The 18,317-nt window shown below is 45.5% G+C and overlaps 1 protein-coding gene across 2 annotated transcripts in view; it reads right to left on the bottom strand.

Annotated features, from left to right (window-relative positions):
- The window catches only part of Usp49 (ubiquitin specific peptidase 49), a 55,498-nt gene that overhangs the window by 6,325 nt on the left and 30,856 nt on the right, over window positions 1-18,317 (bottom strand). For both annotated transcript variants that reach the window (XM_090355670.1, XM_090355671.1), the window contains exons 3-4: window positions 4,258-5,628; window positions 2,559-2,763 (exon numbers count right to left, since the gene is read on the bottom strand). In XM_090355670.1, coding sequence (XP_090211796.1) covers window positions 2,559-2,763; window positions 4,258-5,601 — 1,549 coding nt within the window. In that variant the 5' untranslated portion in view covers window positions 5,602-5,628. The remainder of the gene's footprint in view (window positions 1-2,558; window positions 2,764-4,257; window positions 5,629-18,317) is intronic.

The following is an 18,317-nucleotide window of genomic DNA, read 5'->3' as shown; positions in this document are numbered from 1 at the left end:
AGAAGGAGCATTAGAGGGGTCTGGCCTTTTTTTCCACTCCCAAGATTTCCGTTTGGGATTCAGATGTTTGAGAACCTGGCAGTGACTGCCACACCCAGCAGAGGGAGTGTGTGAGCAAGATGAAAACAATGTAGAATCTGGGCTTTGTTTTCCTTAAAGGAAATTCACAAAGGAAAAAAAGAGATTACTGGTTCAGTTGAGAATGATCAGTTCTGGGGGTGGTATAATTAAAGTAGACTTAGAGAGATGGACGACAGACATAGCAGTAGATCAGTACAGCCTATCCTCTCACCACAGCTTGCCTTCCTTGCCATTACTTGCACCTCCTTAAAAGAAATCATGAGGCTAGCCGTGGTGGCTCATGCCTGTAATCCTAGCTGTGTTTATACAGCTATGTCTATAGATATCTATAGATATATCTCTATATCTATAGAGATATAGATAGATATCGATTCAGCTGGGTACTGGTGGCTCACACTTTTAATCCCAGTTACTCAGGAAGCTGAGATCTGAGGATAGAAGTTTGAAGCCAGCCCGAGTAGGAAAGTCTGTGAGACTCTTATGTTCAATAAACTAGTCAGAAAAAGCTGGAAGTGGCACTATGATTCAAATGGCCATTGTGGTTAGCTAGAGCACTAGCCTTGAGTACAAAGAAGCTGAGGAACAGTGCCCAAGCCTGGAATACAAGCCCCTGGACTGGCAAAATAAATAAATAAACAAATAGATTTGCTCTAATAAAACATTTTTTTCTTTCTTCTTTTGGCAGTGCTGGGGTTTGAACTCAGAGCCACTTGAGCTGCACCCCCAGCCCTGTTTTTTGCTGGTTATTTTAGAAGATGTCTACTGATTTCTTTCTTTGGCCTGGGCTGGTCTTTGTAATCTTCCATATCTCTGAGCTTTTGTACTCAAGATTAATACTCAACCACCTGAGCCACAGCTTAACTTTCTGTTCTGTTTTTTTTTTTTTTTTTGTGGGTCATCGGCTTGAACTGGCTACTGCCCTACCCTTGAGCCAAGCCTCACTTCCCTGTTTTCTTGAGGTCAATTGGAGATAAGAGTCTCAGGTTCTTTTGTGCCTGGGCTGGCTTTGAAGCACAATCCTCTGATCCTCTAGAGTAGACAGGCGTGAGCCACTATCATGCCCAGCCCCGTTTTTATTCTTTGTGTGGAACCGAGGTATTGAGCCCAGGCTCTGTGCATGCTAAGCAACCACTCTCCCATTAAGCCACATTCCCAGCCTAATTTTGTATCTTTACTTTCCAAATGTTTGTATACCATAAAAACTAAATGTGCTTCTACATTTTTGTCCTGTATTTCTTCTGAGCAGGCTGGATTAGTAGAAGCATCGAGTGTTAGTGCTAAGACTGAAGAGATAAGATACCAAGGTAACCTAACTTAAAATGAAAGAGATAATACAGAAATACTTCCCTATAACCATTGAGCCTATGTTCCTTTGAGTCACTTAATATGATTTTGTGAGTGTTGGTTCTTTGGAACACTTTGTCCTTATTCTGTGAGACCATAAGTCCTGTATGTAGAGATATGTATATGTGTGTGTACTGTATGTTTGTATTGTATCTGTAGTGTATATGTGTACAATGTGTATGACTTTCTGTGAAGTGCTCTCATTGCAATCATGGAAAAAAAGAAACACAGAACGTGTCTTTGAAACTGCCACTGAACATCTTGAGATCTGCTGCCTTGCTTCTGCTGTAGCAATCATAAACATCACTCTGAAGATTTAACATCTAGGCTTCTCTGATATAGCACAGGCCTGAAATGAGCTGCATGAACTTGTAGCTTAGTCATTCCACAGGTCATATTGCACTGTGAAGTTAAGCACTAACATTCTTAATCCAATTCCACCTTCACAAACTTCCTAAAATAAAAGTGCACAGAAAGGTACACAGAAAAGGTACACAGAAAACGCTGCAAGTGGTGCTGTGGTTTAAGAGGTACAGTGCTAGTTGTGAGCAAAAGAGGCTCAGCGACAGTGCCTAGGCCCTGAGTTCAAGCCCTAGAAGTGGCAAAAAAAAAAAAAAAATGATGTGGGTCAGGAGAGGACAAAGTTCTAACTCCAACTCTCCTCCTTTATTTTTTAGTGGTAGGGACCTAGCATGGCACCTATCAGAGTGTTCTACCATTGAGTTCAGCCTGAGCCCTAGTTTTGTTTTTGTTTTTTTCTTGGTCTTGGGGCTTGCATTCTGGGCCTCGGCACTGTCCCTGAGCTCTCCAGCTCAAGGCTAGCACTCTACCACTTGAGCCACAGCACCATTTCTGGTTTTCTGGCAGTTAATTAGAGATAAGAGTCTCGCAGACTTTTCGTGCCTGGGCTGGCCTTGAACTGCAATCCTCAGATCTCAGGCTCCGGTGTAGTTAGGATTATAGTGGTGAGCCACTGGCGCCCAGCTAGATGTTTGTTTTTAAAACACTGGGTCTGTACTGCTTATTTTCAGAATATAGGAGACAAAGCCTTTAAAAGGCACATTATAAGCACCTTCAAATCACACTCTAGTTACCACCCAGCTCTCCTGCCCAGTTATCCACCCAGCACTTACTGTTACATTGGTCACAAGCGTAGATTCTCCCTTCTAACGCCTCTGTTTCGGTGAACTTGGCCAGCATCTCAGTGAGCAGGCACTCTGTCTGATTCAAAGGGACAAACCCTTTTTCTATGCAGTGATAGCGTTCAGGGAATTCCAGGGACAGATCCCAAAAGGGCTCAATGGTATTGGATTTGTAATTGCATGAGACACATGTAACCTAGAATGAAAAGTTTGGTTTGCACATTAGAATTTCCATATTTCACAATCTAATTTTGTTTGCTTTATATATGACATAACTTTACCAAAACTAACTGTATAATTAAAAAATGAAAACATAGTATTGCCAAGCTTCAGTGGTTCACTCCTGTAATCCTAGCTACTCAGGAGGCTGAGATCTGAGGATCTAAGTTCAAAGCCAGTATGGAAAGAAAAGCCCATGAGACTTTTCTCCAATTAACTACCAAAAAAAAAAAAAAAAGCCAGAAATGGAGGTGTGTCTTAAGTGGTAGAACACTGATTTTGAACCTAAAAGTGCAAGAACAGTGTGCTCAGGCCCTGAGTTCAATAAGACTGAGATCTGGAAGCCAGCCAGTACAGAAAAGTCTTTGTGACTCCATCTCCAAAACAACAAGCAAAATATGAGTTGGAGGCATAATTCAAATTCTAGAGTACCAGCTAGGTAAATAAGCTGAATACCAGGCCTTGAGTTCAAACCCTGGCACTAGAAAGAAAGCTATTCTTTAAAGAACTGGAGTATTAAAATGTGATACACATTCTAAGCATAAGATACTAGTTACATATTAGGAAAACCACAGAGGAACATTTCACCCACCACTTTCTTGCTAAGTATGTTCTCTACTGAAGGCTGCAGTAGCACACACTGCAAGTTAGGGTGGCAGCATGGTTGGGGCAGGTTTTGCTTCTTTTAACTTAGCCCTTCCATTTGCCTGTTTGCCCTTGCTTCTTGCAGCTCCATACCTCAGACTTTCTCACATTTACAACACTGTCAGATGTACTGCCCATGCTTGAAGGAAAAAAAAAAAACAAAACCTTAATAAACTTTCTCTTCCCAACCTACCCACTAGTCTTTCCAAACTCTAAAAGCCAAGGTATGAAACTGCAATCTCAGGGTAGAGGTTTTACCAGTGTCTTCAGACCAGCCTTACGCTTTAAATCTATAAACATTTGCTTTCCTTGTGTTTTCACTAGGTCTTATATAGAAATTTTTGCCGACATCACTATTGGTCACAGATCCAGGAAAGGTGATGGGCACAGGGGGAGCCTTGCTTAGACCTTTGGCAGGGTGGCCAGTCACTGCTCCTCCTGTGGTAATGGAAAGAATGCTCCCTAGCCACTGTGGAATCAAGATAACAGGGCAATGCTGTTCAGTTTCTTAAAAGTGATCAAAGGATGGGGATGGCAACAGTGAGTAACTGTACAACCAGAATATTGGATTATTCATTATTTCATTCACTGAAAATACCACGCTATGGTATTTTGGCCATGTTATGGCCAGTGAAACCAAAACTCTGGCTAGGAAGGGCAGGCAAGTTCACCAATAAGACCATCACAGTGTATGGTACAAGGATAACCTTCAAATATGCATAATCCCAGAAAATGTTGGCTATACTCATTAGCTGGAAGTCAAGCTTCCTCCAAGCCTGGCTGGTTGTGCTGGACAGGGCCAGGGCTGGGGCGGACATACACTTACCTGACTGAGCAGCTGCCCATGAAATATGGTGTTCACCACCTTTAAGACCTGTTTGGTGAGCTTCCTCTGGGAGAAGGGGATGAGGATCCGGCGCGTGGAGCCCTCGGACTCGAGTTCCTGCTGTACTTTGTGAAGCAACTCGCAGAGGAATTCCTGTGCGTCCTGCTGGTCGTAGCCCCGGAAGGCTGGGATGAGGCTCCACACCGAGTGGAGCATGGCGAAGGGCGACACCAGGGCCCACTTCCCGGACCACATGACTCGGAAGAGGGTGTGCAGTTCGTGGCAGAGGGAGATGTGCTTAGAGCTGGGCTCCTTGTTCTGGATGAGCTCCAGGCTCCTGCTGATAGAGGCACCACCGTTCCAGCAGAGGCCCTCGACCTGGTGGCTGCTGGCCGACAGCTGGGTAGCTGAGCTAGCTGGCCTGCCCGTGAGCGGGGCCTTGCCATTGGCGGCCTGGGGGAAGAGGTGCTCGGTGGTGGAGGGGTCCAGGTTCAGGAAGCACTCCCGGAACTTCTGGAGGTGGCTGAGCACCTGCAGGATGGAGTTCATGTAGCAGGTGTTGCCCAGGTTGCGCAGGCCGGTGACGCCAGGGGCCACGGTGGGCTGGCGGCGCGGCTTGAGTGGGTGGGCAGGTGCGCGGCGGGCGGTGGCCAGAGCGGCGGGCGCGGGGGACGGGGACGGCGCGGCGGGGCGGGGCGCGAGCAGGAGCAGGCGCGCGCTTTTGCGCGGGGGCGCGCTAGCTAGCTCCTCCAGCAGCCGCCGTTTCACTTCCCGCCGCCGCTGCCGCGCCGCCTCCTTCTTGCGCTCCAGGGCCTCCTCCTGCCGCCGCCGCTCCAGCTTCGCCCGGCCCCGCGAGCTGCGGGCGAACCACAGCCGCAGCGTCTTGGCCAGCAGGCGCTGGCGCCGGTACCACAGCGCCGTGAGCATCTGCGGCTGTCCCCGAGGCGCGCGCAGCGGCAGCGGCGGCGGGGCCGCGTCCTCGCCCGAGGCCATGGAGCGCAGCGTCCGCCCGCGCCCGGCCCGGTCCTGCTGGCCCCGCACGGCCAGGAGCGAGCTCCTGAGCAGCTTCAGGTCCCCCTCGGGGTTGTCGTTGAGCACGTAGTCCTCGCACAGGTAACAGAACACGTAGAGATCCCGGACCTCCATGGCCAGCGGGTGCCCGGTCTCCTGGAAGTGCCTCAGCGCGTGGTCGTCCATGTAGCGGCCGCAGGCCACGTGCGCGCACTTGAGGCAGGCCCACACCGACTCGGTGGTGGCGCACTCCAGGCAGCGCCACTTCTGCGGGTTCAGGATGGAGTGGTCCTGGGCGAGCCGTAACCGCCCCACATGTTTGCATCTATCCATGTCTCGAGCCGTCGCCGCGCTCTCAACCTGGCACAGCGACCCCCCCAAAAGGAAAAGAATTCTTTAAGCAAAATCGTTTCCCAGCGAAGGGGCTGTTGCCACGGGCATTCCACCTTAAGATCCATTCGTTGTCGATTCAAAAGCGGTTCCTTTGAACGCGGAAACGGTATCGTGTTTCCAAATCAGGGCTGAGAGCCGCAGACAGAAAGGCAGACTCGGGTTGGGCACAACGCATTTCAAAGCAGAGGCGTAGCATCAGGTAGGTAAAGCTAAGATATAGAAAGCCTCCGCTAAACCTCACTGCGGTGGGGCCTTCCTTTAAGTGACATACAGGTCCCTTGAACTTTCTTTACTGAAAGGACAGGGCATGGTTCAGATGGTAGAGCGCTTGCCAAGAAAGGGCCTGTACTCAACCTACTAGAATGACAATATTGAAGCCAACCACCAAGACAAAATGAAAAAAGAATAGATCTACTAGATAATGTACATTTATTATTATTATTATTATTATTATTATTATTATTTTGGTCAGTCCTAATGCTTGAACTCAGGACCAGGGCACTGTTCTTGAGCTTCTTTTGCTCACAGCTATCATTCTACCACTTGAGCCACAGTGCCACTTCTGGCTTCCTCTGCTTATGTGGTACTGAGGAATCAAACCCATGCTTCATACATGCTAGGCAAGCATTCTCCTACTAAAGCCACATTCCCAGCCCCAACCATTACTTTAAAAAATCCAAGTAGTTCTGCGTTTCTGCCTCTAGTCATATTGCAGTTACTCCTTGTCCATGGATGATTTAGTAACCACGTAGTATAACACTTCATTCATAAACACTAACCAACAGATTATTGTTTCCCAGCTGGGACTTTGGAACTTAATTGCTCATAGAAATAATGGTATGAAAAGAGGCTTCATGAAAAGACTACTGGACAGGCATGATGTGTTCCTAATATGGGAAGAACACCAGTGCTACATGATGGAAGACATCTAGCACATAGATTTCCTCTGAGAAAATGAATTCCAAAATTGTAACTAGAGATGCCAAGAACTGTGTTGCCAGCTGCAGCCCAAGCAGGGAGCTGGGAGGCTGCCTCCTCCCATTCTCTCCACATGGCTGAAGCAGGCTTTCCACACATGGTCCTTTGTATGGAAGACACATCTATACATTAGAGAGACTGCCTGTGGAGAAAAAAGGGAACAATTTCTGTGACTAGAAAAGAAAGCTGACTAGAATTTACAAATGGACACTCAGGACTAGATGCCAGTGTTGGTTATTTCAGGCGTTGTCCTAAGAAATGAGAGCCTATCTCTGGATGTCCTGCTGTTTAGGCCAGCCATACCTTTAGGCCTGAGTCCTCCTCATGGCTCCAGTGCAAATCAGCAGGACAGAGACCTCCGCATGCTTTGCACAAATGGACTCACACCTCATTTATTTCTTGTGGTATTGGGGATTGAACTCAGGGCTTCACACATGTAAGGTAAAAACTCTGTCACTTGAGCCACACACCCAAATCCCAAGACACAACTTTTAAACACTTGGTTTCAAGTGTTCAAACAAGAGCCTCCTCCTTTCCCTCATGGAGCAGCTACCAACATTATTCCAGTCCACTGATCAGTAAAACTTCTCTCAACCCCCCAGCCAACCCCTCAGAAAGAGTGGGTCTGTGTGTGTTGAGATATGATGCAGAGAATCAGCGAGATGGTAAGATGTACTCCCTGTGCTCTGAAAGCAATTGAATCTAACCAAAATACTAGCTGACTTGTCCCCCAGTCAGGATGGTTGACTGAGCATCTTCTAAAACTACAACTCTGGCTTTGGTTTTATCCAAAGTTTCATCCAGGCAGGCATTATCATAGAAATACATTGTTAAGCAATCACAGGATATTTAAGGAAAACAAAAGTACTATCAGACAAATTGAAGGTTATTTAATATTATCTATGTTTTAAACTTATAAAAATTATTTAGTTGCAATACAGAACAAAGTCAGTAAAGTCAAATTAAGATGTTAAAGGCAGGGGCCCAGAGTATTTGCCCAGCATGCATGAAGACCCAGGTTCAATTCCTCAGTACCACATATACAGAAAAAGTTGAAGTGGTGCTGTGGCTCAAGTGGTAGAGTGCTAGCCTTGAGAAAGCCCAAGGACAGTGCTCAGGCCCCGAGTTCAAGCCCCCAGGACTTCAAAAAAAAAAAAAAGATGTTAAAGGCAGGGCCAGGAGTTTGGCCTAGTGGTAGAGTGCTTGCCTGGCATGCACAAAGACCTGGGTTTGATACCTCGGTACCACATACACAGAAAAGGCTGGAAGTGGTGCTGTGGCTCAAATGTAGAGCACTAGCCTTAAGAAAACCCAAGAATGGTGCTCAGGCCCTCAGGTTAAACCCTAGGACTGGCAAAAAAAAAAAAAAAAAGAAGAAGGAGAAGGAGAAGCTTGGTGCAATGGCTCACGACTATAACCCTGGCTATTCAGGAGGCTAAGATATAAGGATCGCAGTTCAAAGCCAGCCTGGGCACTAAAGTACATGAGACTCTTATCTCCAATTAACCATAGAAAACTGGAAGTGGGGCTGTGGCTTCAGGGGTAGGATGGTAGCCTTAAGCTGAAGAGCTTAGGGATAATGCTCAGGCCCAGGAGTAGGGAAGTAGTCTTGAGCTAAAGAGCTCAGGGACAGCACCCAGGCCCAGAGTTCAGGCCCCACAAACACCAAAAAAAAAAAAAAAAAAAAAAAAAAAAAAGGTGGGTACAGTGTCTCAGGCCTGTAATCCTAACTACTCCGAAGGCTGAGAGGATCAAGGTTTGAAGCCAGCCCAGGCAGAAAAGTCCTGAGACTCTCATCTCTAATAAAACTACCCAGAAAAGGCTGGAAGTAGTGCTATGGCTCAAATGCAGCCAACTTAAAGAAGCAGAATCAGCCTCAGCTCAGGATCTGGGGGTTTTGCCCGCTGAATACTTATAGGTCCTGCACAGTGTGATGTGTGGCGAAAATATAAAAGGGGCCTTCTTTCAAATAAGGCCAAGGAGGCTTTTCAAAGACATGAACTGTGCATGAACCCTCATCTCTTGTATAAGAATAAAGCCGAAGTACTTCTGGGAGCTCAGCTGCAGTAAGCAAGCACAAGAGGTGAGACTAGGCCCCAATGATGCAAGACTAAAGCAAGCTCACCACAAAGAATGGCAGTGCATGCCCGGGAAATGTATGTGCACCTCATTATGTAAGTGCCACTAATGCTAGCAACTATACCAAAGCCAGCCCTGACATACCAGATGTTTGAGTGGCTGCAGAGTTCTGAGGAACTCCCCCCCAAAACTAATCAAAGCAACCCAGCACAACCTCAGAGAGCCAGAGAGAATAGAACTGCTGTCAACCTATGTCTGACCACAGAGAAATAATTAGGCAGTGCTCTTTCTCCACAGCTGAGGAGGCAGGGCTACAAACTAGTAAAAATGACTCCAACCTGGTAATAGGACATAGAGCCTGGCACTACCAGTCACTAAAGCCATGCACCGGCTCCCTCTACACATACCCCTTGTGCAGAAAACCAAAATTGGTTTTCTGTATACCTTGCCTTCAGGGAAATAATGCAATAACCACCAAACTCAAGTACTTGTCTGTTTAGCAGTTTTTCATTGTAAATGTATTTTCATTCTGATGATCTGGACCACACAAGTCAGTGCCCGGGAAAACCAGCTGTTCTAACTTGTTCTCAGAAAATTGAGGTTCTGAACCTTCAGAGTTAAGGTCCAGACCTTGGTTACAACTTCATAAGGGTAATGCCACATAGGAATGCTCAGGGAAAAACTAGATGGCTGCATTTTCAGGGATAGGTAGTTCTCCATTTAAGACCTTTCAAACAGGCCCAGTGGCTTATGCCTGTAATCCTAGCTATTCAGAATCTACAATTGGAAGGGTCATGATTCAAGGTTAGCGTGGACACAAAAGAAAAAAAAATTGAGACCCTCATCTCAATCATTAAGAGGTGCATGTAGTGGTCTGTGCCATCTTAGCTATGAGGGAAACATAAGAGAATTGTGGTCCTGATGGGCCTTGGCAAAAAGTGAGACCTTACTCAAAAAGGGTTGGAATGTTGTGGTGCAAGCAGTATAGTACCTACCTAGTTAGATCAGGCAATTGAGGCCAGGTGGGATTACACACAATGAGAACTTGTCGCAAAAATAAAATGGTCTGCAGGGCTCAGAGGCTCACGCCTGTAATCCTAGCTACTCAGGAGGCTGAGATCTGAGGATCAAGGTTCAAAGCCAGCCCACAAAAGAACCTGAGACTCTTATCTCCAATTAACCTCTAGGAAACAGGGAAATGAGGGTAGAGCATTAGCCTTCAGCTGAAGAACATGTTCAGGCCCAGGGGTAGGACAGTAGCCTTGAGCTGAAGAGCTCAGGGACAGTGCCCAGGCTGAGTTCAAGCCCCATAACTCACCAAAAAATAAAGAAATAAATAAAATAGTCTGTTGGGTGCAGTGGCTCACGCCTGTAATCCTAGGTACTCAGGAGGCTGAGATCTGAGGATCAAGGTTCAAAGCCAGCTGGGCACTAAAGGCACTAAAGTCCAAGGTTCATATCTCCAATTACCCACCAGAAAACAGGAAGTGGCACTGTGGCTCAAGGAGTAGGGCAGTAGCCTTGAGCTGAAGAGCTCAGGGACAACACCCAGGCACAGAGTTCAAAGTCTCACGACCAACCAACAAAATAAAATGGTCTTGATATTTTGGGTTTTAGTATGTCGTTACATACACTGTTAGGACTTTAGTTAGAAATTTTAAATCCATTTCTACAAGTGAGATTGGACTCTCCTTTTATTTTTGGGCAGTTCTAGGCATTGAACTCTATGTCTCATACTCACTGGGCTTATTTGCTCAGAGTTAGCACTCTCCCATGTGAACAACATATCCAGTACAGCACCCTGAGCCTGGGTGCTGTCCCTGAGTTCTTCAGCTCAAGCCTACTATCCTACCCCTGAGCTACAGCCCCATTTTCCTTTTTTTTTGTGTGTGTGTGTGATTAATTGGAAATAAAAGTCTCAGGCCCTTTTGTGGCCAGGCTACCTTTGAAAATCAATCTTCAGATCTCAGCCTCCTGAGTAGTTAGGATTATAGGCATGTGCCACTGCACCTGGCTCCAGGACAGCTTTTTGTTTGTTAGTTGGAAAATGGAGTCTTGTACTTTTCTGCCTACAGTGACCTTTAGGTCTCAGCCCCTGAGTAGATTACAGGTATAGGCCACCTGAGCTCAGCCTTTCCTTTTCTTACACTATCCTTCTCTTCAGCTATTATATTAACTTCAAAAATCTGATATGAAGAGCTTTCTCTGCCTCTTCTCTGAAGTAGCTCATTTGCTGTACTTCTTTCACAAAGCCCTAATGAAGCTTACTTGTAATACTGCCTCTTCCAAGTCCTCTGCAGGGTTGCTTCAGTGCTTGACTGATATATGTTCACAGAAGGACACAGACTGCTCTCAGAGATCGCAGGTGTCCACACCAGAGGAGGGGGGGAGTGTACTGAAGTAATCCAGTGCTTACTTTAACTGTTTCAGAAATTTCATGATGGTATACTCTGGTGCTCTGTGGTCAGGCTAATTGACAATGAGAAAATGGTAGGCACTTCCCCCTAAGATGAACAGCACTATCACCATAGAGGAATGCCATCATTTTGTGTGTGTGTGTGTGGGGGGAGTCGTGGGGCTTGAAAGCTGCACCTGGGCAACTAGCCTCTGCTGTGATCTCCCAATCTTTCTTGTATGTGCACACTTGCCCTTGTGTCTACTTCCTTGATATACTAGCCCAGTGGAGGTCCTATCATTTTCCTAATGCTGACCCTCTCCTTCAAAGAACCCCTTACTTCCCACCATCCTCAAGTGTTTAGCTGGTTTCCTAACCATATTCCAAGCTCTTTACAGGTTTGAACACAGGGACTCCATCTATACTCCTTAAGCAATAGTGGGACTATTTTTTACTGCCTATTCAGGGCTCCCAATACAAGACACTAAAGATCTTCCCTGGGCTGCTACTGCTTCTTTTTCTTCTTCTTTTTTTTTTGGTCTGTCATGGGCGTGGGAGCTGCCCCCTGAGCTCTTCAGCTCAAGGCCACTGCCCTACCCAGGGAGTCACAGCCCCAGTTCCCATTTTCTAGTGATAATTGGAGAAGAGTCTCAAGTTCTTCAGTGCCAGGGCTGGCTTTGAACCTCAATCCTCAGATCTCAGCCTGCTGAGTAGCTAGGATTACAGGTGTGAGCCACCACACTCGGTTTCCCTGGGCATCTTTTACTTATGATCACTACAGGCCTCGACATGTAATCCTTGGTGGAACTGCTTCACTTTGATGAGAAACTGAACTGTTTTGCATTACACAAAACACAATTAGCTTTTGAAACTCCATGAACTGCTCATTAGTTAGAGAGTTGGCTTTCTTGATGGCTCACATTGATGGTGTGCTGCTTGTAAGGACAAATAACAGGAACAGTGAGGACGCCATTTTTTTTTTTTTTTTTTTTTTTTTTGCCAGTCCTGGGCTTGAGCTCAGGGCCTGAGCACTGTCCTTGGACTTTCTCAAGGCTAGAGCTCTACCATTTGAGCCTCAGCACCACTTCCGGCTTTTTCTATATATGTGGTACCAAGGAATCGAACCCAGGTCTTCATGCATGCTAGGCAAGCACTTTAACCACTAGGCCAAACTTCGGCCAAGAGGACGCCATTTTTAATGGCTTCCAATGTGACACATTTAAACAGTTTCTTCTAACTAGACATATGTGTTAGGATGAGGCTGTGTTGTTCAAAGATACCAGATTCCAGAAGGGGGCCTTCTTGGCAACAAGTATGTTAACCATAGAAATCAATTTAGTCACTAAGTGTTGTCTGAGAGTACACCTATGATGCACCGACCACTACGCCTTAGCAAATCAGTCTCCACAAAATTTCTTTCTTTCATTCTTTTTGTTGGTCATGAGGCTGGAACTCTGGGCCTGGGCGTTGTCCCTGAGCTCTTCAGCTCACGGCTACTGCCTTACCCCTAGAGCCACAGTGCCACTTCTGGTTTTCCTATGGTTAATTGCAGATAAAAGGCTCAAGTTTTTTAGGGCCCTTTAGGGTCTGGGTTGGCAATCCTCAGATCTTAGCCTCCTGAGTAGCTAGGATTACAGATGTAAGCCCCACAGGATTTCAACCAAGTAAAATCACTACAATAAATATAACTCAAAATTTCTTTAATTCTTTTCTGATGGAAGATTCTGTGCTATTTATGGTTATTTTTCCTGTTCCTTTTCATTGTTGTTTTATGGGAGTGCCTATGACATAAATTCTAGTTCATGATGAACTCTAGGACTCATATCCACTCTACTTAGGAGGCTAAGATCTGGGGGATCATGGTTTGAAGCCAGCCCAGACACAAAAAAAGTCCTTAAGACTACATCTCTAGGGCCAGGAGTTTGGCCTACTGGTAGAGTACTTGCCTAGCATGCACGGAGACCCGGGTTCGATTCCTCGGTACCCCACATACATAGCAAAAAGCAGGAAGTGGTGCTGAGGCTCAAGTGGTAGAGTGCTAGCCTTGAGAAAGTCCAAGGACAGTGCTCAAGCCCTGAGCTCAAGCCCAGGACTGGCAAAAAAACAAAAAAGACTACATCTCTAATTAACCAGCAAAAAGCTGGAGGCATGGTTCAAGTGATAAAGCACTAGCCATAACCATTGGCAAGTAAGCCAATCAAGAGCATAAGGCCTTGAATTCAAGCCACAGTAATTCTAGTTCAGGAAAATTTCTCTATAGAATTTTATATTTCATAAAACTTATATAGAAGTACATTTTTTGGTATTCATTAAATATATTTCTCCCTTAATTATCATAATTGAAATAAATGATTCAAGTGCCAGGAGTTTGACCTAGTAGCAGAGTGCTTGCCTGGCATGCATGAAGATTGGAGCTCGATTTCTTGGTATCACATACATAGAAAAAAGCCAGAAGTGGTAGTGTGGCTCAAGTGATAGAGCTCTAGTCTTGAGAAAACTCAAGGACAGTGCTCAGGCCATGAGCCCAGGCCCAGGACTGGCAATAAATAAATAAATAGATAAAATAATAACATTCATAATTTGAAAGATTTATTGTTATTATTTTTTTCATTTCTGGGGTTTGAACTTGCTTAGCTTGCTCACAGGGCTTGTACTCTATAAGTTGAGCCATGCTTCCCACCCTGCTTTTTACTGGTTACTCTGGAGTAGCTAGGATTGGAGGCGAAAGCCATTGGTACCTGGCTATTTAGGAGTTATAATACAAGGTAAGATATTTAAACTCTGATTTGTTTTTGTTTTTGGTCGGTTATGGTGCTTAAACTCTGGGCCTGAGCATTGTCCCTGAGATTTTCAGCTCAAGGCTAGTGCTCTACCACTTGAACCACAAGTGGTTAATTGGAGAAAAGAGTCTCACGGACTTTCATGACCAGGCTGTCCTTGAACCCTGATCCTCACATCTCAGCCTTTTGAGAAGCTAGGATTACAGGTGTGAGCCACTGGCGCCCAGCAAACACTGACCTTTAACACTGGTCCAATGACTTTTTCCATACTAACAATGTTTCAAAAGTGACTCCAGGCTGGGAGTTTGGCCTAGTGGTAGAGTGCATGCCTAGCATGCACGAAGACCTGGGTTCGATTCCTCGGTACCACATACATAGAAAAAAGCTAGAAGTGGTGCTGAGGCTCGTGGTAGAGCTCTAGCCTTGAGAAAGTCCAAGGACAGTGCTCAGGCCCTGAGCTCAAGCCCAGGACTGGAAAAAAAAAAAAAAGTGACTCCAATTTGAAACCCCCAAAGTATAGAAAATTCCGTATGTAACAGCTTTTCTGTAATAGCTTTTTCTCACCAGTTCTTGGTAAAGGAATTTTTTTATGCCTGCCACATTTCGTAGGTGAGAATCTAGACTTCAAAAAGGCAGAGGTGGACAGTTCATCCTACATGAGTGTAAGGAAAATATTAGAAGTAGCAATGCTTTTGTACCCTACATGGAGTCAAGTGATAAAGAGTGGGCTCACAGTCCATCTGGAAAACCCATTATTAATCTCAGTCCAGGTCATTAAGGTTTAATTTCAACCACATTACACTTAGATTACTAGTGACGGAATATCCTAGTTTAGCAGCGTAACAGACTGTAGGTATGGAATCTTTCCCCTCACCACTGTGTAGCTGACTGGGAGCTAGAGCGCCATGCTACTATCCAACATGAGGACTGCTCTTTGTAACACTAGCCCAAAAACATCACTATTCAAAAATCTCAGGTATGGTTTCTATTAATGTATATTGCTTGGAATCAGTATAAATTATAGTTAAAAAAAAAAAAAAAACCCGGGGCTGGGAGTTTGGCCTAGTGGTTAAAGTGCTTGCCTAGCATGCACGAAGACCTGGGTTTGATTCCATGGTACCACATACATAGAAAAAGAAGCCGGAAGGGGTGCTGAGGCTCAAGTGGTAGAGCTCTAGCCTTGAGAAAGCCCAAGAACAGTGCTCAGGCCCTGAGCTCAACCCCAGGACTGGCAAAAAAAAAAAAAAAAAAAAACCCTCACAAGTTAAATCATAGTAAGTTGGTGAAAGCCTGTACCTGGTTGTATAAGAAATAGGAAGGTGCCGGGCACAGTGGCTCACATCTGTAATCCTAGCTACTCAGAAGACTGAGATCTGAGTACTGCGGTTCAAAGCCAGCCCAGGCACTAAAGTCAGCCCAGGCAGTAAAGTCTGAGAGACTCTTGTCTCCAATTAGCACCAGAAAACTGGAAATGGGGCTGTAGCCCAGAGGTAGGGAGGTAGCCTTGAGCTGAAGAGCTCAGGGACAACCCCCACGCCCAGAGTTCAAGCCCCATAACCTATGGGGGGGGGGGGGAAATAAGAAAGAAAGAAAGAAAGAAAGAAAGAAAGAAAGAAAGAAAGAAAGAAAGAAAGAGGAAGGTGAGCTGGGAATGTGGCTTAGTAGTAGAGTGATTGCCTAGCATACATGAAGCCCTGGGTTTGATTCCTCAGTACCACATAAACAGAAAAAGTCCCAGAACTGGCAAAAAAGAAATAGGAAGGAAAAAAAGTAATGCAAAATGGGGAGATGGTAGCAAAGAAAGAAGGAAAGTGTCCGGGCTGGGAGTTTGGCCTAGTGGTTAAAGTGCTTGCCTAGCATGGGCGAAGACCCGGGTTCGATGCCTGGGTACCACATACATACAAAAAAAAAAAAAAAGCTGGAAGTGGTGCTGAGGCTCAAGTGGTAGAGCTCTAGCCTTGAGAAAGTCCAAGGACAGTGCTCAGGCTCTGAGCTCAAGCCCAGGACTGGCAAAAAAAAAAAAAAAAAAGGAAAGTGTTGGTAATTATTTAGAGATGCATCATTTTGAGCCCAAACAGGACTAAAGCCGTCAGTCTGGGACTCTACCCATCATCATGTAGGCAGTCCTTATATTAGGGAACAGATCACTATGAAACTTCTATATCTTTTTTTTTCTTTTTTCTCCTGGTCCCGGGGCTGGAATTTAGGGCCTGAGTTCCATCCCTGAGCCTCTCCGTGCTCAAGGCTAGGGCTCTACCACTTGAACCACAGCATCAAGCATCAATTCTGGAGAGAAGAGTTTCATGGAGCTTCTTGCCCAGGCTGGCTTCGAACCACAATTCAGATCTTAGCCACTGGCACCTGGCTCTGTATCCTTTTTTGGGGGGTGGGGGATGAGTCATGGGGCTGGAACTCTGCCTGGGTGCTGTCTCCAAGCTCTTCAGCTCAAGGCTACTGCCCTATCCTTAAGCCAAGCCCCACTTCCCATTTTCTAGAGGTTAATTGGAGATAAGAGTCTCAGGTCCTTTTGTGCCCAAGCTGGCTTTGAACCTTGATCCTCAAATCTCAGCCTCCTGAGTAGCTAGGATTATAGGCGTGAGCCACCCATGCCCACTGTATCTTACTATTTTTAAAAGTATTTCCCAGAATGACAAAGGCCCAATAATGCCTTTTGGTTGGATAGATAAGTAGCAGGGAGGATGACAGAGTACACATTAACATGCAAGGCAGCTTTAGCCAACTTAAAGGAATGTTCATGCCATTAACATTTCCATTACAGAATTCTGAGATGCAGTCATGAAAAACAACTTGATTGCAATTTAGTTTTGCTAGGTTACTCAAGAATGGAAAATGAAAGTCAATGGATGTGAACATAGCTATTTTGGGGAGGGGTGGGGGGATGATGGGGCTTGAACTAGGCCTGGCAGCTGTCCCTGAGCTCTTCAGCTCAAGGGTACCATCCTACCCTTGAACCAAGCCCCACTTCCCATTTCCTAGAGGTTAACTGAAGATAAGAGTCTCAGGTCCTTTTGTGCTGGGCTAGCTTTGAATCTTGATCCTCAGATCTCAGCCTCCAGAGTAGTTAGGATTATAGGTGTGAGCCATTGCACTCTGGCCTACAGCTATTGTTTTAAGATCCAAGAATGCAAGTGAAGGAAAGGTGGGCAAAGGGAGTTTGCCTAACAGTCAAATGGAGTAGGTAAGAAGGAAGATAACAAACAGAAGGGACTAACCTGGGAGGCATCTGGGAAAGAAACTATTTCTTTTGGCTCATAAGGGATACTAGAAGTCTTTCTTCATGGAAACAGCACTCAAAAGCCCTGAAATAAGACACCCTGACCAGTAAATATGAAGTCTGTCATACTAAAAACAAGCTAAAACATTCCATTCCTTAGTCTTCCCATTTCCATGAATGGCTCCATTACTTACCTGGAAATGATAAGTTCTGCCTCATTCTTTTTAAATGGAAAAAAATTTCCACACTCAATCTCACCCAAACACCCTCCTTCCAGAACTACTTTCAAGAAGCTTATGGCTGGGAGTGTAGCCTAGAGGTAGGGTGCTTGCCTAGCATGAACAAAGCCCTGGGCTCAATTCCTTGATACTATATACACAGGGGAAAAAAAATTGGAACTGGTGCTATGGTTCAAGCCTTGAGCAAAAGGAAGTTCAGAGACAGTGCCCAGGCTCTGAGTTCAAACCCCAGGACTGGCAAAAACAAAAACAAAATGAAAAGGCAAAGGAATCATTTCAGAGAGTGTGTGTAGACTGTGGAGCTGTATGTAGGTCCTTCCCAATAGAGTGAAGGCAAGGGCTATGCCTTCCATCACCAGGGCCAACGGAATTCCAACTGCTATTCAAATTATTTACTGAGAAAATAAATGAGCAGAAGAGAGTATAAAAGGGAACCGTATGAACAAAGATCACAGGATAATGGGGTATTTAGTCTGTTGACAGCAATGTATGGACCAGAATACAACTGGGGGAATTCTGAAAAACAGCTAAGAAGCTATAGCACTGAAGCCATTATAAAACCATGATTATAAGAAAAAGGGTAGGAAAACTCACAGTATTTGGCATGCCCATTCATGCCACTACCCCTACACAACACAGCAGAGAGCAACTGGAAGGAAATACTGTCCTGTCACTAGATTTCCTCCATGTGGGCAAAAACAAATACATGGACTATGATTTTGGCTTGTCTGGTGGATGCCTAAGGGATTGGTTTCTATCCCTTCTGCCCTAGAAAAATGAAAAGACATCAGAGTCTGGAAGCCACTACCAACAGAAGAAAGCAGTACCTTAGCATCATAGTACTTTAGGCAGCTGCCTCAGAAACAAGAAAGACTTCGAAAAGTAGAAGCAAGCCGGGCACTAGTAGCTCACATCTGTAATCCTTGCTACTTCCTTGGGAGGCTGAGATC

Source organism: Megascapheus bottae, chromosome 22 (assembly GCF_031878675.1).
Source record: "Megascapheus bottae isolate mThoBot1 chromosome 22, mThoBot2.hap1, whole genome shotgun sequence".
Taxonomy (NCBI): domain Eukaryota; kingdom Metazoa; phylum Chordata; class Mammalia; order Rodentia; family Geomyidae; genus Megascapheus; species Megascapheus bottae.
Note: the sequence above shows the minus strand (reverse complement) of the source record. Positions and strands in the feature narration are given on the sequence as shown.